Genomic DNA, 24,318 nt, shown 5'->3' on the forward strand with positions numbered 1-24,318 from the left:
TCCTCCTCCTTCCCCTTCATTCTCCACACTCTACCCACAGCCCCAGCAGCATAGGGCTGTTGTTAGTTTGTAAGGTTCAGGGAATTCTGGCAGCATTTTTTCTCCCAGAGTAAGAAGAATTTCATATAGCCAGACAAATACAGTAATTGGTAAAGGCAGAAGGAGGTTGGGAACATGGATTCTTCTAGGCCTCAACATAGGCCTAAAGCCATTTTCTAGTGAGTGATGGCCAAGGAAAATGACCCCATATAGAAGGAGGAGAGATTGTTTTTTATTTGGCCAGCTACTAGCCCCTGGTGCCCCGTTAATGGAGTCTATGGTTCCTCTATGGCCTTCACACTATTCCCGTACTTACGCCTCTCTTTTTTCCCCTCAGAATCCCTTTACCCACTGAAGGACTTAGCAATCAATGCAGTGTCCCTGAGAACTACAGGAAGGAAAGGAGGGAAGGACCAATGAAATATTTTTTAAAAGAGTGCCCATTTAGTCAAAACAAATTCCCAATTGTTCCCGCTGATGGAGACTTCATAAGGCAAGATGTCCTAAAGAATGGATTTTGAATTATACTCTGCACCTCATAAACTACTAGGACACTTTGCAAAGAGCTAAAATATACTCCCCTTCTCTCTCCTGTTCCCACCAACAAATGTGGAAGCTAGAGAATCAGAACCAGAGAAAGCAATGCTAGGACGGGACACAATCTATAGAGAACACCTAACTGATTTGCCTAAAAGATGAGTCCTTCCAGATCTTTCTGTAAAACAGTTCATCTCTTACTGATTTCTCCATCTCCCTGGTTTAAAAGAGCTTTGGCTTTAAAGCACTGGAGGAGGGATTAAGGGCCTTGGGCCCTAGTCAAGGCTTTGTTATACAAATTGTTGTGTGACCTTGAAGAAAAAGAATTCACCTCTCTGAGCCTCAGGCTCCTCATCTATAAAAAGGGAAAATACCTGCCCTGAATAATCACAGGCCTATTAGTGAAAAGCAAATAAGAGGTGAAAATTATTTCATGGCTGAAGTATAGAAATAAAAGAGATTTGGAACAATCTGGAAGGATCATTGATTTAGAACCCAAATCATCTAGTCCAGAAATGTTAAACACACTGCCCTCCAAAATGTGGTTGGAGCAAGACTAAAAAACAAAACAAAACAAACAAAAAAACAAACAAAATAAAAAAAAAGCCCCTGGGAAATATTTAACAAAATAAATAGTAAAAATAAAATACAAAATAAATAAGTATCAAAAAATTAAAAAGTAATAAAAACAAAATATAATAAAAATACAATAAAATGTAGATAATCCTCTTACATGGTTTTCTAAGTCAATATGCCTCCCACAAGGATCCTGTTTAGTTCTTCCTTCTACTTTCTATTAGAGTTTGACACAACTAGTCAAGTATACCCCTATCTTCTCATTTTACAGATAATGAAACTGAGGTCTTGCCCCAGGTTACACAGGTAGGCAGAGATAAGATTCCAATGCAGGTTCCTTGACTCCAAATCTAACACCCTTTCTCCAGGAACAAATTGAGTAAACTTAATCCCTAAGAAAGTAAAATTACATAACAAATTAGTGACAAAAGTGATACCAGAATCTAGTTCTTTTAATTATTGGTCTGGTATCCTTTTCAGCCTGCTGTCCAGCCTCAAAGAACTTCCCAGCAGCACATAACCTGAGTGACTTGTCTGGCCTGCAAATCTTTTCATCTGCAAAGTATGAGCGGAAGACTAGATAGCCTTTAAGGTCCTTCCTGGCTATACCTTTTGATGCTCCAAATTTTCACATTCTATATTCTCAATTTTCTTCAAACTCTGACAGGAGTTCTTAGTTTGGCAGGAGAGGGAATGAGTAAGGGAATGAGATCTGCCATTTCCTTCCTCCCAGTGATGAGCTCCTTTTCCCAATGTGGACCTGCACCAGAGAGCTGCCTGAGAGCCCAGAGTAGTTAAATGACAAGCCCAGGCCTATGTAATCTATATACTGGAGGAAGAACTTGAACTTCTTCCTGACTCAAACTCTAGTTCTCTTTCCACTATTCCATGTTACAAAGGCTCTTAAAGATAATAAAAAACTGCGAAATAAAAATCTAACCTAGATTTCAGGAGATTTTTCCCAGCACAATGCTATTCTGCCTCATTTACTGAGAAATTTCTTTGGGGAGGATTGCTTTATCAATCATGTCAAATCATATGAGATAAAAAGAAACAACCGCCCCCAATTCACTTTTATAATTGACCTACCCCCTTCCCACTTTCCTTTCCAAGATCAGAGGGTTTTGTGTCTTCTTTTAGCTCCCCTAACAAATATATATGTGTGTATAGACACACACACACATATATACACACACACATATATGTATATACACACACACACACATATATATATATATACACACATTTATATACAGAGAGACAGAGACAAAGACAAAGGGAGACAGAGACAGAAAGACAGAGACAGAGAGACACAGAGAGACACAGAGAGATAGAGAGAGATTTCTAATTGCCCCCACACATGCTTTGGAGCCTCAAGCTGAAGTTAGCAGACACAAAACTTTCCCCAAAGTTATAAAGGTATCCTCTGGCCTAAGAATGACCATCAGTGATTTCAGTTTAATGTAGCTCTTTGTTCCTACTTCCACTTTCTGGGAAAGTATTCAAAAGTCCAGTTTTAGGGGATCAGGTCAAATGGCTTCCCTTCCAATGTAGAAGGCCAAGATGAAGGCCATGTGAACTCTTGGGTGAAAGCCCTGCATCAGGTCAGAGTGCAGTCTAGTAGAAAGAATACTGGATTTGGATTCAAACGACCTGAGTGGGAGTCTTTACTCAACTATTTACTAGCTATAGGTTCTGATGCGAGTCACTTCCCCTTCTTGGGTCCTCTATTCCCTCATCTGGTCTAAGCAGAATACAATGGACAGAGCTTTGAGTCTGGAGTCAGGAACCTGCACTTGAATCCCAACTCCATCACTTACTATCTGCGTGACCTTGAATAGGTCACCTAGCGTAAGTCTCAGTTCTTCATCTGTAAAGTGAAAGCATTGCAGTAAATGATCTCCTTCAAGGCTTTAGTCCCTTTCAGTTCTAAAGCTTTGGAAGGCAGCTTCCTCAGTTAGCTGGTTGGCACAGTGAACAAAGTACTAGACCTGTAATCAAAAAGAACTGAGTTCAAAATAGATCCCAGACACTTGCTAGCTGTGAGACCTTGGACAAGTTACTTAACCTTTGTCTCAGTTTTCTCAATTATAAAATGGGGATAATAATTGCGCTTACTTCCCAGAGTTGTTGTGAGGATCAAAGGAGAACTTAACACAGTACCTGGCACATAGTAGGTACATAATCAATTTTTGTTTATGTCCTTTGAAGAGACTTAAGTGTTCATCCCACCTAGTCTCTTCCTTTTACATATGAGAAAGTTGAAGCCCAGAGAGAAGCAATGAAATTATCCAGAGTCACAGAGCTAGCCAGTAACATAGATGGGGCTAGAACCCATGTCCAAAGACTCCTTATGCCCAGCTCTTATAACTATACAATTCTAATTCATCTTATTTTATGTCTTATGTGGGGCAGGTAGGTGGTGCAATGAATAGAGTGTTGGTCCTGGAGTCAAGAAGACTCACTGTCATGAGTTCAAGTCTGACCTCAGACACTTACTACTAATGTGACCCTGGGCAAGTCACTGAACTCTATTTGCCTCAGTTTCCTCATCTGTAAAAGGAGCTCAAGAAGGAAAGACAAACCACTCTTTGCCAAGAAAACCTCAGATGGAGTAACAAAGAGCCGGACGTGACTGAAAATGATCCAACAACAGCGAAATGTCCTTTGCCCTTGCAATTCATACCCAAGGACTCCACTAGCTCCTATAGGAGAAAAGTCATGAACACATTTTTCACTTAAGAAAAAAGAAGAGGTAGAATTGACCTCCCCTTGTACCCAGACTTGAAAGGTAGGCTGCAGTAGCCGTCCCACCTAAGAGCTCTCTGAATTCTTTTATTTGTCACCATGGTCCCTGCAATGCTGGTGTGCCTGCCCTTCATCTTCTGGAGGGGAAGCAGTCATGAATTATGTAATATGTTTTCTCAATACTTCCTACAGTGGAAGGAGGTACTAATCAGCCACAGGGGTTTTCTAGCCATAAGATACCCCACCAGCCTGTATTCTTGGAATCACAGAATTTTTAGGGCTGGAAGGGATATTAAACAACCACCTAATACAACTACTAAGGCAGCTAGGTAGCACAATGGGTAGAGGTGACCAACCTAGAGACAGGAAGATTCATCTTCATGAGTTCAAATCTGGTCTCAGACACTTACTAGCTGTGTGACCCTGGGTAAATAACCTAACCCTGTTTACCTCAGTTTCCTCATCTGTAAAATGAGCTGGAGAAGGAAATGGCAAACCCCTCCAGTATCTTTGCCAAGAAAACCCCAAATGGGGTCATAAAGAGTTGGACACTACTAAAAACAATCAAACAACAACAAATGCAACTGCTCTATCACACAGAGGACCAAAAGAGACCCAGAGAGTGGAAGGGACATGCCCAAGGTCACAGAGCAATTTAGCGGTAGGCCTAGAACTAGACTCAAGATCTCAACACTTGTTTGGGATCATCGCATCTAAAGCTTAAAGAGATCTTAACAAACAACTTGCCATGTTATAGATGGGGAAACTGAGGCCCATAAAGGAGAAGGGACTTGACCAAGGTCATGTATTTAGTCCAGAATTGTTTTTGGACTATGTCCTATTTTCTGGTCTGCTTCTTATAGCAGGTTTGAAATGGCGACCCTGTGATGGGAGAAAGCTCTCCACAGATCAGTCAGGCTCAGCAAAGAACAAGAATAAAAATAGAAGTGAAGAGGTTAAGAAAAAAGGAGGAAAAAAAAACCGCACTGTAGCAGCCCAGCTATTGGCAGGCAGGTAATTGGTTACTTTTAGCCGTCAGTATTTCCCTCCCTAGGGGAAGACAGGGGAGAAAGTAATTGAAGTAGGTTCCCTAACAAATGAGTGTGGCTGGTCTCGAAAACTCAGAGTTGCACCTGGGTTCAGAGTCAGTGGATTGATCTTCTGAGCCCTGGGGAAGGGGGAAGGGAGAGGAGGAAGAGGGAGGGAAGAGAGAAGGGAGGGAATCAACCTTTCACTTTCCCCTGGCCTTAGGCAGCTCAGTGGAGGAGAGCCTCCCTCCATTTCAACCCATCCTACCTCCCACAGAGAATTAGAAAAACATGAAACTGGAAGGGACCCGCACAGACTGTTCTATCCAAACTGCTCATATTTACTCATGGAGAAACTAAGGCCAAGTGAGGTCTAGTAACTCATCTAAAGTCTCATATGTTGTGAAGTGGGGAGGGGGTGGGGGAGAAGGGATGGACTCCTGAAAACCGTGCCTACCGGTGTTTCATGTGACTTTCTGGGTTTTCTCTAGTAATTGCCTTTGGAAGAAAATTGTATTTCTTTTTGATCAAATCTCCCTTTTCTCAGCTGGTGGGAGGTGAAATGCAACCCAACATGCAAATCATGTCACTACTATAAGCCTAACCTCAGCCAAGGAGATAGTAGTATTCAGCAGAATGGTAAATACAAATGTTAGCTCAAGGGATAAATTCATTTCAAGGGGAGCAGGGTGGGAGAGACCTAGAGCCCTAAGGTGGGATCTCAGAAGACAGTGTGAGGAAAAGAGATGCTGAACCAAAAAAGCCCCTAAGATGGTCTCTGTGGGTGGAGGCCCTGGGGCAGCATTGTTGGGGAGGACACAATACAGGACCAGGGTGAGGAAGGCTCACCTGGTGAGCAGGAAGGTCCAGGATTCTCAAGTCTGTGCCACAGATCTTAAGCAATGCCCACGTTCCCCGACTTGGCACCATGCTGTGTAGCATAAAGGACAGTCCCCATAGATTAGGTGTAGTTGTGTTGGGAAAGGGGACAGCCTGGCCAAAGATCCCTGGGAAGAGTCAGGGGAGGAAAACAGTAGACGGAGAGGAATTAATTTTGGGAAAGGGGCTGAGCAAGGACATTCATACCACGTGGAACCAGTAGGGAGGATCAGGAGGAAAAGGGCTAGACGACTACAGCAGGGAGACAATGCATCACTCAGATGTCTAAAACCTGGGACAAAGCTCTAGTCACCCTACCCTAGTTATTGCTCTGGTATGGAGGCTTCTGACCTTAAGCCACCTGGAAACTTGCTGTGATGGGAAGGCGATGAAGTCATTTAGCAGTCATAATTTAGTTAAAGAGATCAGACAGACACAGAATAAGAAAAGGAAGCTCAAGTAAGGGAGGTTACATGATTTGCCTTAGGTGACACAGAAAAATGTCAGACCCATGATCCAAATTCAGGTCTCCTAACTTTAAGTCCAATACTTTTTTTTTTTTTACCACTACTTCATCCTGTCCCAAAATATGTTCCTGGGCTACCATTGCTCACACTATTTCAGGAACCTTTTTTAAGAATTTCCTTTAAAGATAGTTTTACCCCATCATAAGGAAACCAGTCTCATTCCCAAGGCTTCACCTTGTTTTGTTTTTTAAACCCCAGTTGACCATGTACCTAATTTAGCATGTGTGACACAAAATGATGATTTCCAAGAAATATACCCCCAGAAAATCCAGACTTATTGCCATTGAGAATTTTGAGAAGAAATAATCATAATCCTCAAAGGCAATTTCTTAGAAAGAGCTCTAGCTATTATTTGGAATGAGGAAGCAAGGCTTATTGTATCATTATATGGATACAGCCTTTAAAAGGGAATACTTTAAGGGGAGGCCATCCATTTCTATAATTCCATGCCTTTAAGGCCTCAGTTTCCCTATTTGTAAACAAGGGGGTCAGACTCTATCATCTCTAAACATCCTTTCCATCACTAACATTTTATGTTAAAAGAATCTTTGTTTTACAGTCCTTTCTAGCTCCGACGTTTTATATTCTATAATGCTTTGTTCTAAGGTCCCTTCTAGCTCCAGCATTCTTCTTTTATGATTCTATGGGTAAGTTCTGCTGGTTGTTAAATAACCAGTCTGATTGCTTTATAGCTAAACCTGACATGTATCCCTTCCTACCCCCTCCCCACACACAGAGCCAATTCACAGCTCTGTTGTAGGTGAACAATTTGTTCCTTACCCCCCCTCCCATGACTGTGTCCCCACCTTGACCAATATAGAAAACGATTCCCCTAAATTCAGCTATTACCAGGTGACTGGAAATCTCTTTACTGCTGATGCTACTTAATGGAAAATTTCTTTCCCTTTTTGGCTGCTTGCAAAGCCACTCGTGACTTAGCCGGCTGCATGAGAGCAGGGCTTTGTCAGGCTTGAGGAGAAGGGAGCGAGGGATGCTCACCCTCCACCTGCTTCAGACTCACTATCTAAGAGCTTCTCTGTGCAGACCGACCTCAGGCAACCCCAGATACTCCTCCCACCCCCTCAGAAACAGCAGGGAATCAATGCTCAATTCTAGCCTTCTTGTCCTTTCTAAGGGGAAAACGAACCAATCTACCATAATGGAAAGAACACTGGGCCAGGATTCAAAATAACTGGGTTCTAAGGCTGGCTCTGCTATTAACTGCCAGTGTGGCTTTGGGCAAATCATTTCACTCCTTTGTGTCTCCAAAGGTGTTGTAGATGTGCATCCTCGAGAGCAGGTGGCATGATCCCAAGGGGTGCACGATCAACCCACTGTAGGGTTTTGTCTTAGCCTTCACACACACTGGCCCCAGATCACCTGGCATCTGTAGCAGACAGCGGGCTTTATACTCCAAGGCTACAGCTAGGGTGTAAGAGCCCTATTGCCCATCTTCCTCCCTTGGGTCCCTTTCCACATCTTTTTTTCAAGTGATACAAAGAGTCTCTCAGGATGAGCATGCACGGATGGATTTTTATCTGCATCAAAGATCTCATTACATTATCTACCCCTCCCCCCTCCAAAAAAAACCTGTCAATTTTCTGTTAATATCTGCATCAAAGATCTCATTATATTATGTGCCCCCCCCAAAAAAACCTGTCAATTTTCTAGTCACTGAGGTTCACAACTTTAGTTCATCCTTGACCCTTCAACTCTCCCTTATTCCACTTAACTAAGCAGTTGCCAAATTTTGTCTTTTCTCCCTGTCCTACATTTTTCACATGGCTTCCTTTCACTCTTCCCACACAACTACCATCCTAGTTCACTGCTTTATCGCTTCCAGCCTGGACAATTGCAATAGCTTCCTAATTTGTCTCTTTGCCTCAGTTTCAGCCTTCTCTAATCCATTCTCCACACAGCTTCCAGGTGATTTATTTTTCATAAAGTACAAGTCTAATCATTCCACCTTCACACTTAAATTCCAGTGTCTTCTTATGAACTCTAAAAGCAAATATTAGTTGACCTTTAACTTATCCTTTTATTATTTTCTATTTTTGTGTAAGTTTTATGAGTTACCTAAATATTGGTACAGTATTATATATATGTAATTTGTAAATAAGTATTCACATATTAAGGGTGTGTGGTAAAATATGGTTACTTATGTGGTGAGTTCTTAAGCTTGAAGGTCACTGGTCTAAGGCATCTTAATTCTGTCATATGTAAAATAAATGTTGGAATAAGATGAATTGATCAAAATGAATTCATTAAATACACCTACCTCACCCTTCCACTTCTGCTATCCGAGATTTTTTTTCTTCTTCAGTTTTTCCTCCCCCTAATCCTCAACTCAGAGAATAGCAATAACCTGCTTCCTGAATGTGGGAGAAAATGAGTCATAGGAAAGTGAAAGAACTCTTTCCAGGTGCTCCAGGACTTGTTAAAAAAATCTGATGCAGTAACTCATGCTGTCCTGGAGGGGGAGACAAAGAGGAAGAAGGGCAGGTTTTCCTCCCTTTACCAATGATATCACACTCAAAAAAAAAGGAGGTGGGGGAAGGACCCTAAGCCACACTTAAGGATTTTTGTACAACATATTGATTTAGGATACCACATATTGACATTATCTATGCTTTATCATATTTTTGTTTATTTTGTTACATATTTTCCAATTACATTTTTAATATAGTTCCAGTCTCAACACTCCATTTCATGGTTGATATCTTTGCTGTACATCCAAACACTGGTGAGTGAAACCATGTGACAGAATGGGAAGAACACTAATTCTGGAGTCAGAGGACTCAAGTTCAAATACAATCTTTAGTCTTACTTTCTTGTGTAAAACTGAGCAACTCACTCCACCACCTGAATTTCTGTGTCCCCATATGTAACATGAGGGTTTTGGACTACTGGACTGGAAGGTCCTTTCTAGTTCTAAATCTATTAACATATAATCCTATGAACTTGAGTCTTAGACAGGAGATGTGGTGGCCCATTGTTATAAAGCTAGTCAGTGCTGGAGTCAGGATTTGAACCCAGGAATTCTTACCTGAAGTCCAACACTTTCTAGTATACTATACTGTCTCCCTATGAGAATTAAAATATTAAACACAATGTGGGGTACGGCATTAGATTAAAATATAATACAATGAAGGGTTAGAGTCTCCCACCTCTTGTTTCTAAGTTCTTTCTACTCCCCTACAACAGGGTCCATTGAGGCCAAACCACCAGACCATGCACAATGAGGTGAGGAAGGGCAAGGAAACATGGAGGGAGACTTCAGGATGAAAGCTTCCAAAGTCAGTTTTCAAAGCCTGACTTTCATGAAGTTAACCTCAAAGGCCATAGCAGTGACTGCAAGTCACACTGGAACTGAGCTCCATCAATGCCAGGAGATGGAATGGGACAACTGGGGTGCATACATCTATAGGCTGATGGTTACTTTGGGCAGAGCAGAGACACAGAACAGAGCTCTGACCAGGCAGGACTGCAGCTAAGTACCTCTGACATTCTCCAGGTTGTACCACCACCACCACCACCACCTCCAAGTAGTTGCTAATTCTGAGGAGACAGCTGCATAATTAGGCATGCTGCCTTTAGAGTCCTTTCTCAGAAAAGTTCCTACAAAATCTATTTTCCTATTAAATGGGGATGGGGAGGGAAATAGAATGAAAACCCAATGTTTCTGCACTTTGTACACATTCACATGACAGAGGAATTTTTGGAAGAAGGGTACTAAAAGGATAACAAACTGTGAATATTCAAGTCTCCATGACCTTCTGCCAGTAATAATAATAATAATAATAATGATAATAGCAAACAGCTCACATTTCTATAATACTTGAAGATTTGAAAGGGCATTTTAAACTCCCTATCCCACAAATGGGTTGTCATTATCACAACAGTCTCTCCTCCTTGTTCCAACTTCAGGCTCTCCTTCTCACACACATTTGGCCAGATTAATATTCCTTAAAGATCACGTTCATTGCCTTATTTGCTCAGTCTTTAATGGCTCACAATTTCCTGTGATACCCAGACTAAACACCTCTGAATTCAATAGAGAAGAGAGCACTAGCTTTGGCAATCCAGAAACATGGGCTCCTGATAAACAGTAGGCATTTAATAAATGTTCGTTTCCATTCCCTTCTTACATTATGAGCAGTGTGCGTAAGGGCCTTAGTTTTCTCATGGAAAGTGGGTATAATACTAGGATTACCTAACTTAAATAAAGTTATAGACTTTGTCACCACAAAGTGCTATATAAATGCTACTTATCCTTCTTTCAAAGTTGTTCAATATTTGATTTTGCCCTACATTCCCCATTTTCAATACACCTCCTTTTCGACCAATATACACTCTGCTCACATCAGGTATTATCAATATCCTACAGTCATGTTATGTTCATTTCTAACTTTATGCCATATTTTTTTTTCTTTGGTATTATGGAATAATCACTGGCTTGGGAGTCAGAGGACTTCAGTTCAAATCCTCCTATCATTTATTACCTACCTACATGACCTTCAAGTCACTTTAACTTTTTATTGTTATTGATTCATGTCCAACTCTTCATGACTCCCTTTGGGGTTTTCTTGGTAAAAATAATGGAATGATTTGTTATTTCCTTGTCCAGCTCATTTTATACATGAGGAAACTGAAGCAAAAGGGGTAAATTGACTTGCCTAGGGTCACACAGCTAGTAAGTGTCTGAGGCCAGATTTGAACTCAGAAAGATAAGTCTTCCTGACTCCAGGCCTGACACTCTATCAACTGTACCATCTAGCTGCCAACCTACCTAACCTCAGTTTCCTCATCTCTAATGCTAAATAGATGGACTAAATGGCCTTTAAGGTCCCCATTGCATTAATTCTATTGCACTATGATCCTTATCAGTGAAGAATGCTAGATTTAGTTAGAATTGTAAGGCCTGGTATTTAATCCTGGCCCTTGCATTTGCTCTCTGTATGACCTTGAGTAAGCCATTTAACATCTTTGATCCTCAGTTTCCTCACCTATAAAATTAGGTGGGGGAACTTGATGTTATCTGAGAATCCTTCTGGATTTAAATCTATGATCCTATGATCCTTAGCCATCTTTGAAAGCCTACTTAAACCCAAACCCAGCCATTGGCATCCTTCCCTGTCTACTTTCCTAACTATAATTCCCCTATCCTTGTTTAATAAAAAGAGGACCACAGCAGTGGGAGGCATGTTCTATCCAAAGGCTCAGAACTATAACTCCTACTTCTATATAGTGTCCCCAGTCTTCCCCCACCCAAGACATTCTGTGAGGTAGTAAGTATAAGCATTTTAAAGATTTAAGGCACAAAGAGACTAAGTTCCTCAGGTAGTAAGGCTCCTCCCAATGAATTGAGTGAACTTGGAATTGAAATGGAGCCTCACTGCTTCAGACCCAACTTTATTTTCACTATAAATACTACACAGACTTTCATGGGATTGCACAGGTAAAGCAGAGTCCTTAGTTATCTTCTAGTCCAACTTTGTTTTATACATGCAGAAGATTAGACCCAGGATGGAGCAAAGAATTGCCCAAAGTCACAAAGCTAGCTAACAGAGCTAAGTATTTTTTGGCTGATAGACCAACTTCCTTTCCTCCCTACCCCTCTTTAACATGCAAAGGTTACAACAAAACAAAATATTATAGTAATGACCAAGCTCGGTTCTGGAGAAGATTTGGGAAAATAGAATTTCTGCCTGTCTTTGCAAAGTTGGGGAACTATGGGTATGAAATATTTTATATACTGTCAGTCATAAGTAATGTCTTAACTGGTTTTGTTGAAATCAACTGCTCTCTCCACTCTTAAAAAATATTATTCTTTGTTACAAAGGATAAATAAATGGATAAGGAGGGGAGGGAAAAAGGGTTATATTTGGAAATGAAAGTGATATAAAAACAAAAAGTATAAATGAAAGTAACGTAATTCAGGGATTCCTTTTTTTTTCTGAGTCTGTTCTAAAAATACTTTGAATGCCCCTTCAGAAGGTTGTTAGATTGAGTTCAGGGCTCATATTTGCCTTATATAATTGGTTTCTTTTTGATTTGTAATAATAGCAGCTGACATTTATATAGTACATTAAAGTTTCAGAAGCATTTACCATATATTATACCATTTAAGCCCACAAGGCAGATAACTATGGATGTTACTATTCCCATTATGGAGATGGGAAAACAGAGGCTTGTAGAAATGAAATGACTCATCAATGGTCATGTTATCTAGTAAATACCTGAGGCAGCCTTGGAACCCAGAGCTTCCTGATAAGTCCAGTATCCACCTCACATTCATGCGTATGATTTGATGGCAATAACACACACACACACAGACACACAGACACACACACAGATATAACAGGTCAGAACAGTAATTCTGTGGTGAAAAGTCAGTGTTAAATGGGTCATATTAGTGAAGATTGGGAGTTATGAAGGTTGTGGTGGGTTATAAAAGAGTGAGAAGGCGCAATTCTAAGTTCTCACATGCAAATAAGTTGGGTCCCCCTTGGACAAGTCATTTAACCATTAAACCCTCTCAGCCTCAGTTTCTTCATCTATAAAATGGGGATACTAATAGCACTTACTCCACAGGATCACTGTAAGGCTCAAATGAGATAACATATGTAAAGATTTATATAAATCCTAGGGCAGCTAGGTAGTATAGTGGATAGCGTGCCGGGCCTGGAGTCAGGAAGACATCTTCCCAAGTTCAAATCTGGTCCCAGACACTTACTAGCTGTGTGAGCCTGGGCAAATCACTTCACCCCATCGGCCTCAGTTTCCTCATCTATAAAATGAGCTCCACAAGGAAATGGCAAAACCACTCCAATATCTCTGCCAAGAAAACCCCAAATGAGGTCATGAAAAGTCAAGCACAACTGAACAAAAATATAAATCCTAGACTTTATTGAGATACATGTCCACATTGAATTCATAGGATCTAAAGCCAGAAAGATCCTTAGAGATCCTCTAGTATAATTTTCTCATTTTACAGATGAGGAAACTGAGGCCTAGAGAGGAGAAGTTACTCATGTGCCCTTGAGCAAGTAATCAATTAAATGAGGATTGAATCCCAGATTCTTTACTCCCTATCCAGTGCTCTACCATAGTAGTGCACTGTTGGGGCCAGCTGAATCTTGAGTGCTGTAGGACCTGATCAGCTTCTGCTCTCCAAAAAAGAGGCTGGGAAAGTGAGGGGGAAAATAAAGCATGTGAGAAATGAGTAGAAAATAGGCAACACTGGTCACCCTCCTTTCTGTGCATCCTCTAGAAAGATTGTCTTGAAATTCAGTTGAAAAGGAGCTGCTTCCCTTTCCCTGCTATAGTTTATCTTCTGTTGCCACTAGCTGGTCAGTATAGGTACTTGGAAAAGCAAGGGCTCTTTAAAGAGGCTGTATCTCTCTAGCTGGAGGACCTGTGAAAATACCCTTGCTCATTGGGTTTTCTCCTCCCTGGGAAAAGTAACCTCTTTCCCTTTGTTCTCTAAAGACCTCCTGATTAATAAGGGGGAGAGGAAAGTCTTCCCTCCTTCCCCCAAAGGCAACAAGTCACCCCCAAACTCATAAGTATTTTAATAAGCTAATATCATTCCTGTAAGGATAACACTCTATTTCCCCAGAGGACTCGCTCTCTCTTTCTCCTCTACCCTACCCTGTTAGAGGGTGGGAAGGGGAAGGAAGAAGAGAACGAGGTTGTAATTGTCAGCCTGGGTCCAGAGTCTGAGATATACTCAGTTCTTTCTAGCACATCATTAACATCATCTGTCATGGTGATGCTTTCTGTTAGATTTATCCCAAGGCTTGCATTTTCCTCCAAATTCGTCATCTGCTATCCCCCTCCCCGGCTCTGGTCTTTCTGAAGGCAGCCAGGTATAAATGGGTTTCTAACAAAGGGGGTGCTAAAAGGTAGGAGCCTCTGTGGAACAGGGAAAGCTAGCCAGCTCAGAGTAAGCTAACTCCTGGATTCAGCGTACACTGATTAAGATACACAGAATGAGCTACCTCCCACAGGGCCAATTCAGTACTCGGAGCTGGTACAAATGGTCAGGCTCTCAGCCATGCCACGGCTCACAACCGTAGTTTTCTTTTTGCTTCTGTGGTTCCAGAAAATCAGGGTTGTGTTTAGCCCTGGAATCTCAGCTGACTGAGCCCACCTCTTCCTACCCTCTTGCCTCTAAACAATGGGAAAAAATGATCTGCTATACCACCATCCATCTAATCCCTTATCTACATTTTCCAACAAAAAAATACATTTATGTTACTTCTAGATCACTGAAAAAAACTACCAGGAACACAGCTACTTCTGGGGTAGAGAGACTCTCAAAAAAGATGCAATAATCAGATTTGAATGAGCAAAGTGGGAATTTTAAGAGGGAATTGGGGGCTAGGAAGAAGTGGAATCAGACTGCTACCTGACAGCACTAGTCTCTAGCTAGAGACACCCCAGGATGCTGCCAGCCATTATGAAATCCTCATATAACATGGAAAAGAAAAATGCAATTGACAATATAGTGAGGCAAAGAAGAAAAAAAATATGCCATAGCCTTCCAACTGTATACTGATGTATGCCTCATTCCAAGAATATGGAGAAGCAGAGTGAATACAGAGCAGGACTTAAAGCCAGGAAGACAAGGATCCAAGTACTGATAACCTCATTGGTTTTGTGACCCTACACAAGTCATTTACCTCTCAATGCTCTAGGCAGCTCTCTAAAACTCTAAGTTGCACAGAAGGTCCTGTCCTTCATTGTAAAGGGAAGTATCTTACCTGAACTGGAGTCTGACCAGATGGAGGCAATTTTGCCCTAATTAAAAGAAAAAGAATGCATTTTGAGTACCTGAATTTGAGTTCTGACTCTGTTACTATCAGTATAATCTTGGAAAAGTGGGAAAGTGACCTCTCTCTGGGCCTCAGTTTCCTTATTTGTAATATGAAATGGATGGATTAGATTATCTCTGATGTTGTTCCAATTCTAAATCCTGAAATTTAAGCAGTCTACTTTGTCAATCTGAAGAGGTCATTTTCTTCCTACCAGTAGTCCTCTCTGGCCCTTTAAAGCCACATTTCCAAGGAAGCCCTGACCTATAGCTAAAAAAAAAAAAAACCCTGAGAAGAGAAAGTTTGAACTTGCATGTGCCCAAGTTCTCTTTCTCCTCCATAGCCTCCCCCCACAAGACACTGTACACCCCCTCAGTTACATGCTTTACATGACAAAGGAAATTACTGAGAGATGTTAAGACAAAGTAAGGTTATTAAATTCTCTTTTCCTTTTTTTTCCTGAATCAAAGCTGGTGGTAAACAACTGAACTTCCCCTCCTCTGGTTGCTATTAAGTACAGTGGGAAAGACATATTTAGATGTATGTGTTAAAATCAAAACTAAATCCCAAATAAGATCTGGGCTGCCTTTGGGTAGGTGCTCAGGGGAGGGGGGTGCAGGGGAAAGGGGAGATGGGGAGGGGGAAGGGAGTGGTAGAAAGGAAGAGCGAGAGGAGGAGACATGAAAAGACTGAACCCAGGAGACCTGAACTAGCTACCTCTTCTAGCCAAACTCTTTCCTATTTGACCACTTCTTCCCCAATTCTCCAAGTAACAAAAGAAGGGTGATGATTGAGAAAGGTTGGGATGACCATCATATAACTGATAGCATTCGTAATTATAATTGTATAGAATGTCAAGGATAAAAGCGAACTTAGAGATGATCTGGGTTCAAATACAGACCCCTATTCTTATTATCATGTGGCCATGAGCAAGTCACAATTTCCCCCCTCATATGTAAAATGGAGGTAACCTTGCTTGTATTACCTATCTTCCAGAGTTAAACAGAAATATAACAATAGGAGTATCATCATGTAGCTTAGCCCCTTCTTTATACAAATAAGGAAACTAAGGCCCAGAGATATAAGTGACTTGCCCAAAGACTAACATTAGTTATAAGGTTAAATCATTGCAATTCCCAAATAACACTATCTCACTTGCTTTCCTCTTGCTTCCTATTCATCTTCCAGGTAGGTAACATCAGCTTCCTTGTTTTACTCTAAACCATCAATAGTATCCAAATCCTGTTTCAAGGCCCAGCCAACCTTACTCCAGTAAAACTTTCCCAGACCGCTTCAATCCAATGACTTCTCCTCTGGACCAATGTCTTGCTCCTCTGTCACTTAATTATATACAGTCTTGTGACTGGCATCTCCTATATTGTCTTAAAATTAAACACACACATACACATATACACACACATACCTAAAGAAGGGAAAAGATCCTTGATGAAATACCAAATGGTTTGCCTCTATCCTTCACTAGTTATTTAACTTTTAAGCCCTATCTCCTTAACTCCATGGTATATTCCACAATATCAAGGACTACGTCTAATTCAGGGTTGTATCCCCCACAGTATCTAGCATTCAAAAGATGCTCAATAAATCTTTGCTTTGCTATTGTCCTAGTGGAATTTCAGTCCTACTCTTCTCTATTTTGGAAGCAGCTATTTTTTCTGCATTTAGGTCTTCTATACCAAGAAATATGGATTTTAGGACCTTTATCCCTTTCTGATTTTTGATCATTCCCATCTGGGAAGGAAAGACCCATTTATTTATCCAGGGAAGGTAATGCAAGCCAACAAAGGAAGAGATGAAGGCAGGGGAGATGCAGAAAGAAATAGCACTTGTAATTCACCTCCACACCAGTCAAAAGCAGGGTAAATTGTTTAGGACACTAGGCAGAGGGTGACAGGGAGGGATGACAACTTGAGAAAAAATAATGAAGGGAGGATTTCAGAGTCCAGCTTACAGAGGAGACTAGTTGTGCAAGGAGAAATCTGTAGATCACAAACAGCCATATTGGGTGAGGTGGTATGATCTCTTAATATTCACCTTAGGGACCCAAGAGGACTTTTAATCCCAGGGGATCAGTTGGATAGTGTGATGCTGGGTCACTAGAATGAATAAACAGAGCAAATTGCCCCCAAGGACCTAAATGTAGCCTCATCAGACACTACCACCTCCTCGTAGCCCCAGACAATCATCAGAGGCTTGGTACATCTCACTGACATCTCTCCTTGAGCAACGACCACAGACTTCATCAGATGGAGGCACTCATAAACTCCAGATCTCCTCTCTGGTCAGAAGCAAGAGAAAATGGAAATGTCTACTCCTATTGGAGGAACATATGGCATGGGAATTCTTCAGAGGCAGGAAACTGACCGAATGGTTAGGTAGGTGGAGACTAGTGTCTCTAAGACCATGAGGCCTAGGGAAGAGGTGATGGCAGGAATACCAAATCTTCCCTTTCTAGCCAGTTGTAGGTCTCTCCACAAAGCTCACTGTGCACCCAGTGTTTACCCGAAAACAGTCTCAGACCAATACAAATAAAAAGCCTCCGTTTCTCTGTATAGCTCCTGCCATCCATCCCCAGCCATCTGCTTGCTGCCGATGCTCGCCAAATTCCCCAGCGGGAAGCAGCACCACCACAGGTCCCTGGCGCAGGGCAGAAGAGAGAGATGGGGAGGGCATACCCCAGAAGTAGGCAAATCTCCAGGAACAGATCACAGTAGGATAAAGAGGAAAATCATCTACAAGGTGGGTGGGGGGTTAACCTCAAGGAATGGAACTATACTTCACAGCCTCCACAATTTCTGGTACTTTCTAATCACAAAACATTTATAAAGACTCCTAGTGAGAATGGAAATTCTTAGAGGGAGAGAGGAGAAGAATTCTAGAGATACAACTGCCCATGGCAAACAGTTGTGAGAATATAGGATTTTTAGCTTCCTATAGTATACTTCTGGTTCCAGTCATTTCCATGCCATGATTTCATCTGTTCAATCATTGGGATCAGGGCTTTTCTGAAAAAATCCTGACCATGTGTTAAAACACAAGACACCAAACCCTCGGGCAGTCTGGTCTAGGGCAGCTTCCCAAGCAGCCAAACAGGAACTTCCTCCCCTTCACCCCCACCCCCAAGGTTCTGAGGTTCTCATTCTCCTATTCCCTAAGCTGCTCGTATTCTCTCTTGTAATACTGCCATTTGGGTCTCTCAATCTGTTGGACCCAAGCCGTAAGGACTCAGGAAACCTTGGTACAGTTGGGTGACATAGTCTGCTCAGTTAAGGTAGAATGCTGGGGGAGAGGAAGTTTGGCGTTCCAGGAGTCTCTGAGTCCCTCAGTTCAGTGACCTGCGGCATGCCTCCTCAGAAGCCAAGAACCAGAAGAAGGGGAAGGGGGCAGTAGTGAGCCTAAGGAGAACCCTGGCTGCTTCACTGACAAGATCAGAGAGCTGAGCTCTAAGGCTGGAACCAGCAGGCTGAGCTAGGAGTCCAATATTTCCTGTGCTATATGTGGCATGGAGCCAATACTGGACCCTAAGAGCCCAGGTGAAAGGGGGCACAAAGCTGATCCACAGTGGTGTATCATCTCCTCCTCAACACCTTTTTATCCTTCTAGGCAGAATGGACACTATAGGGGAAGGAATGTGCTTTTCCACAGAAGTGAGATAAATTGCCCTGGGAAGCCCCAAAGAAGGAACCTTAAACTTGATGTGCCTGCCCCACCTCACCACCCCACCTCCAGCCTTCTCTCAGGGAAACCAAGAGCACTCTAGTTACTGTAGACTTGAGGGCTAAAAGAGGAAAGAAAACCTGGGACTGAGTGGAGCAGAGCAGTGTCAAGTGCCCATCTGCTGCCTTTTTACACAGAAGAGGAAGTTCAGAGCTTTGGGAAGAGCAGGAGAAAGAGGAATTCAATTTGTATTCAGGCATTTTGTTCCCATTCTTTATAGCATCTTTGTATCATAGCATTTTAGAGTTGGAATGGACTTTAGAAATTATCTAGTCCACCCATTTTATTTTACAGAGGAGCAAAATGAGGCTCAGAGAGCTGAAATTACTTGCCCAAGGTCATAGGTAGTAAAAAGAGCTCTGATCTGAACTCATGTGCTCTTACTTTTAATCCAATTTTCCTCAGTCCTCTCAGCTACATCTCTCCAAGTTCTCTTTCTGAAGTGAGCAAGAGTTGAGTGATGACAGAATGGGAAGAAAGTGTCCCTCTGTCTTTTGACAGATATTTCCTAGAAGGGAACACAGGCCAAAAGCCCCCATCTGCATCCAGAACAGAATCCCACAGCTCTTGCCTCCCAGGAAGGACTGAGAAGAATTTGGGACAGACCAAGGGAGGAGGGGGTCCTTCAATAAATAGCAGAAGGGTGAGCTTGTGTCTCATTGGCCAGACTCTATTAATAAATCTTTCTCTTGCTCCTAAATGAGTGGACGGATAGGGATGAGGAGACAACTAGAGAGAGGGAGAGGAGAAAAAAAAAATTTTTGAGTGCTATAGATAATTAAGATACAAAGAGGAAAAACAGCCACTCTTCTGATAGCCCTGAAGGGAACGCTCCTTGGGGACTTGGCCAAACAGAGCAGGCGTCAGTCTGCCCCGGAACTTTCTGATTAAGTTCTGCCTTCACTGTTATTTTTTCAAGTCCTGCAAGTTATTATTTGCAGAAAATCAAGTGCTAAGCCAGGGGAGCTGTGCCCTAAGAAAGGAGTAGAGACAAGGGGACAAGGCATAAGCAGACAAGAAATAGGGGGTTCCAATGCCACTGACCAGACTTTGCTACCGCATTGTGTCAGCACAGATCTGGAGACAGATCTCACACTAATGTTCTACCCTTTTCCCACGCGATTTTCAGGAAAAACCCTGAGAGACAACAGGGTCATCCTTATACTGGGCACATTCAGATCGTAACCAGACGATAATCTAGACAACATTTTTCATTAAGGATCTGCCCACTCTGCCAAATCCCTAGAGCAGAAGATTCCGTTACTGAAAAGGAATAGGGGGTGAGGGTAGGAGGTCATTTGCTCCAGTATAGGGTCTGTCCCATCTTCCCCAATTTCCTCTATTTCCCCCAATACACATAGTTAACTAGTGCATGCGTCTATTAAACTCTTCTTTCAGCACGACAGCGCCCCGGAGGGGGGAAGATAGGGGGAGACCTTCTTTCCTTGCCCTCTGTGCCCCGGAGTCTGCCCTGAATAGCACTCTGCTCTCTTTAGATCTCCACTGCTCCAAACCCAGGTGTCCCAACATTGATTCCAAGCACTAAGGTACCTTCGGTAGGAAATTTGGTTCCCACTAACTCTCGTCCCAATCCCCAAAGGGAACAAAATTCCAAATCCACAAGCTGTCATCCCCTATCCTCTCCCCCGGCACCTTGCTGCCAGCTGCTCCCACTCCCGTAACACACTCGAACCACCTGTGCGCTGGTCTCCTGACAGAGTTGATGGTGGTGAAGGGGTGCCCCTTCCTCTCATCTCTGATCACAGCTCCCCCCCCCCCCCCCCCTTTCCCCCTATCTCTCTAGTCTCGTTCAGGACGGTCTCCAGGTACAATGCAAGGACCTCGTTCCCCACGCCCCCTGGGGCCCTGGGCTAACTCTTCGGGCCCCAAGCCAGAGATGTACGCGGGTTAATCGGGGGTTCGCTCTCGAGCGGATGATTAGGGCCCTGGGGATTGTTTGAGCTCCGAAATATGATGCCCAATGGAGACACATCCCAGAGAGACAGTCCAGCGAGAGGGAGACAGACTGAGCTCCGGACTCCCACCTCTGGGTCCCACTATACTATGCCTCCTCCTACCCCCGGGTTCCGCCTCTTACCCAGAGTGAAGAACGGCAGCTCCGTGTTGTCCAGGTCGTCCAGCACTGCGATGCGCCCGGGCAGCTCGTTGCGCACAAAGAGCAGAAGCCGGGACTCTGCGGGGCTGCCCGGGCCGCCCGAGCCGGAGCCTCCTGAGCCCAGAGAGCCGGCCGCCGCGGCGGCTGCTGCGGCGGCTGCAGCGGCGGTGGCGGCCCCGGCCCGGCCGCCGCTCCAGCTAATGTCGCTTTCCCGTAGCACTGGCAGCGTGGACACGGTGACCGTCTTCAGCCGGCACGAGCTGTCGGGTTCCCGGGAGGCAGAGGAGCCGGGCCCGCTGGCCAGCAGCAGGAGAAGAGGGAGCAGCGGGGCGGGAGCGGAGGGAGGCGGCGGCAGCAGAGACGGGCGGCCGGAGCCCGAGCCTAGGCGGAGCCGGAGCCGCAGCCGCCACCGGAGCCCGAGCCCGGGGCTGCTCGGGTCGGCCATGCCTGAGGGGGCCGCGAAGCTGCAGCCCGGGAGGGCGCACCAAGAGGCAGGTACGGGGGGCTTTGGTGGTGGAGATGGAGACTGGAGGAGAACAAGGACGCTAGAAGGGAAGGAGCCGAGTGAGTCGCTTTCTAGCAGCCCCCAGCTCCAGGGCTCCGCCTCCCGATCGGCCCTGGACCGCCCCCCCCCACCCCGCACCGCCTCCCCAGCCCCGCCGCCCCCACCACGGCTCAGCCCGGGACCCACTCAGCTTCGGCCCCCGCCCTGTGCCACCCCCTCCCCATTCACCTTCTAGGCTCGCCGCAGTGACCACCTATCGCCTAAGACCTTAAGAGTCCAACTCCCTGGGATCCCTGCACCCCAATTTAATCCTGCCCTTCACCCTAGCATTGCCCCGGATTCAGCGGCAGCTTCTCTACCCCCTCCCTCCTCCAACTCCTAGTACTTCACATTGCCCCTCCCTTCTCCGATCTGCCCCCCTCCCCCAACATCTTCCCCTTCCTCTCATATCCCCAATATTGAACTGCTTCTCCCTTTCACCCCCCCACCCCCACCCCCCAATAACCATCCTTCCCTCTTGTCCCCTCAAGGTCCAGTCATCTTGTGCTTTCACCTCTCTCCACATGCCCCACCCCAGGCTAAAATTGGCAGTCTCAGCTATGGCCTTTCCCCCCACCCTTCTGCCACCCTAGGATGGGGTGTCCCCCTACTATGTAGTCAGGACATAACTTTGTCTTTCCTCAGGTACACCCACCCCCCTTTCTCTTTTGATGCCTATAGTCTCCTCCCCGCTCAAATTCGTGGGATAAACCCCTCCTTTGACCTACCTCTCCTCTCCTCCAACATTTAGTTCTCTTTATCAGCCTTGGGTCCTATAGGTTGCAAATACCTCAACTCTGAGCCTTAAACCTGCCTTCACTATCCCACTTCTCCCCCCCCCTTCTCCCTCCCCTCCCCCCTTTTTAAGCCTCTGTAGCTTGGAGCAGACTAAGTCTGGCCAGGAAGCCCTTCTCCATTCCAAGATCTCAGCAATGTCCCTATCATCCCTCTCTCCTGGTTTTCCAAGAGCTTTTTAATGTTGGATGCCTGCTCCTGGGCTGTTCAGAGCTCAGCATTTGTCAGTTTCTACTCTGGGTGTGAAATTCCTGAAAAGGGTGTGAAGCAGACACAAGCAGGTCTGTCTGCCCCTCTCCCGACTTCCCCTTAACCCTTCCCCACTCTAAGAGCCTCAGCTGAGAAGACTTTGGCTGCTCCATCTTTTAACCCAGCCTTCCTCTGAATTGTTTGAAGTTGAACTATACATCTCAGTCCTTCAATTCCCCTCACCACATTGGCATTCCAATAAGATTCCATACCATCTCTCTCTCTCTCTCTCTCTCTCACACACACACACACCCTCTGTTGACCACCCTTTCCTATCCAAACTTTCAACTCACCAACTTATACGTCTTTTTTGTTCACCAGACTCTTCTTTCTAAACTCTATTCCCTATTTCCTTGATCTTTTTTTTTTCTTTCCTCTAGATTCAATCTTTCATCTTATCAACCATCTTAACTTTAATCTTAGGATACCTTCTTCCTACAATTTGTTGTCCATCTTTCCATATCTCTTTCCTTCATAGCTTAATATCATGGAGATAATAGGATTTTTAGAGCCAGAAAAGACTTAGAGATCATTTCCTCCCTACCTCTTGATTATTTTCTCTTCTTCCTTCTTATTCTCTCTTTAACCCTTCACATGATTCCCCACCACTACCTTCGTTGGGATCTATTTCACCTAATTTTAAATGGTGTTTTAATATCTCTAATTCAAGGTCTTGTTCAGTTGTGTCTGACTCTTCATGACTCCATATGGGGTTTTCTTGGCAAAGATACTGAAGTGGTTTGCCATTTCCTTCTCCATCTCATTTTACAGATCAGGAAACTGACGCAAACAGGGTTAAGTGACTTGCCCCGGGTTCCATAGCTAGTAAATGTCTGAGGCCAGATTCGAACTCAGAAGGATGAGTCTTCCTGACTCCAGGCCCAGCACTCTATCTATTGTGCCACCTAGCAAAAGGTATAGAATCATACATTTAGGTCTGAAAAGGATCTTAGAGGTCATCCAGTCCAACCTCTTCATTCTGCAAACAGGGAAACTGAAGTCTGGAGAGGTTAAATAGTTTGCCCAAGGTCATATGTTAGGATACCAACCCCTTCTTTCTGGTTTCTTGCTGGCTGCTTTTTTTGGGCAATACTAACTTCCATAATTACCACTGAGAGCCTTCTAACACTGGATAAATAGGTTAGACTATTAAATTCCCTTCTACTTCTTATTCCATGAATCACTTTCATTTCTCTTGGCCTTAGTCTTCCCATCTGTATAATGAGAGTTTTTAAACAACTTGATGATTTCTACTATCCCTTCCAGATCTCAAGCTATAATTGTATAATTCACTTCTTCTTCTCAGGTCCTCTTTTCTCCTATAGGTAAAATGAGGAGATTGGATTAGATTCCTTCAAACTAAGTAATACTAACTAACTATGTATATTTAAAAGTTATATGTATATATAGCTTATATATAATATGTGTAGTTATATGTTACTATGTATATAATATATATATATGCATATATATATATTATATATATACATACAACTATATAACTTTGATTCTAAGATTTTTTTCTTGCCTCTCTTTGGCTTACTTGGGTCCATTCATCTCTCCCAAATATTTCACCCCTGCCTCCCTCAGTCTCTTCTTTATACATTGACAATACTCCACTATTCTGTGCAACCAGCCTCTCTGAGTCTCTGTGCCCCATTCTTCAGATATGCTGACACAGTCCATTTATAGATGTGCTTTCCCAGAAAAAGCTTAGTTTATGTAA

General features: G+C 43.5%; 1 protein-coding gene across 2 annotated transcripts in view; it reads right to left on the reverse strand.

The window, feature by feature from the left end:
* LOC114047044 (astrotactin-2) overlaps window positions 1-21,449 on the reverse strand; it is a 1,078,351-nt gene extending 1,056,902 nt beyond the window's left edge. Inside the window, exon 1 of one of the 2 annotated variants that reach the window (XM_027867715.1) lies at window positions 20,987-21,449. In XM_027867715.1, the coding sequence (XP_027723516.1) occupies window positions 20,987-21,449 (463 nt within the window). The remainder of the gene's footprint in view (window positions 1-20,986) is intronic. The other variant, XM_027867716.1, reaches the window with a different exon arrangement.
* Between the last annotated feature and the right edge of the window lie 2,869 nt (window positions 21,450-24,318).

This window comes from Vombatus ursinus, unplaced genomic scaffold, assembly GCF_900497805.2.
Source record: "Vombatus ursinus unplaced genomic scaffold, bare-nosed wombat genome assembly UNPS02014786.1, whole genome shotgun sequence".
NCBI classification, from domain to species: Eukaryota; Metazoa; Chordata; class Mammalia; order Diprotodontia; family Vombatidae; genus Vombatus; species Vombatus ursinus.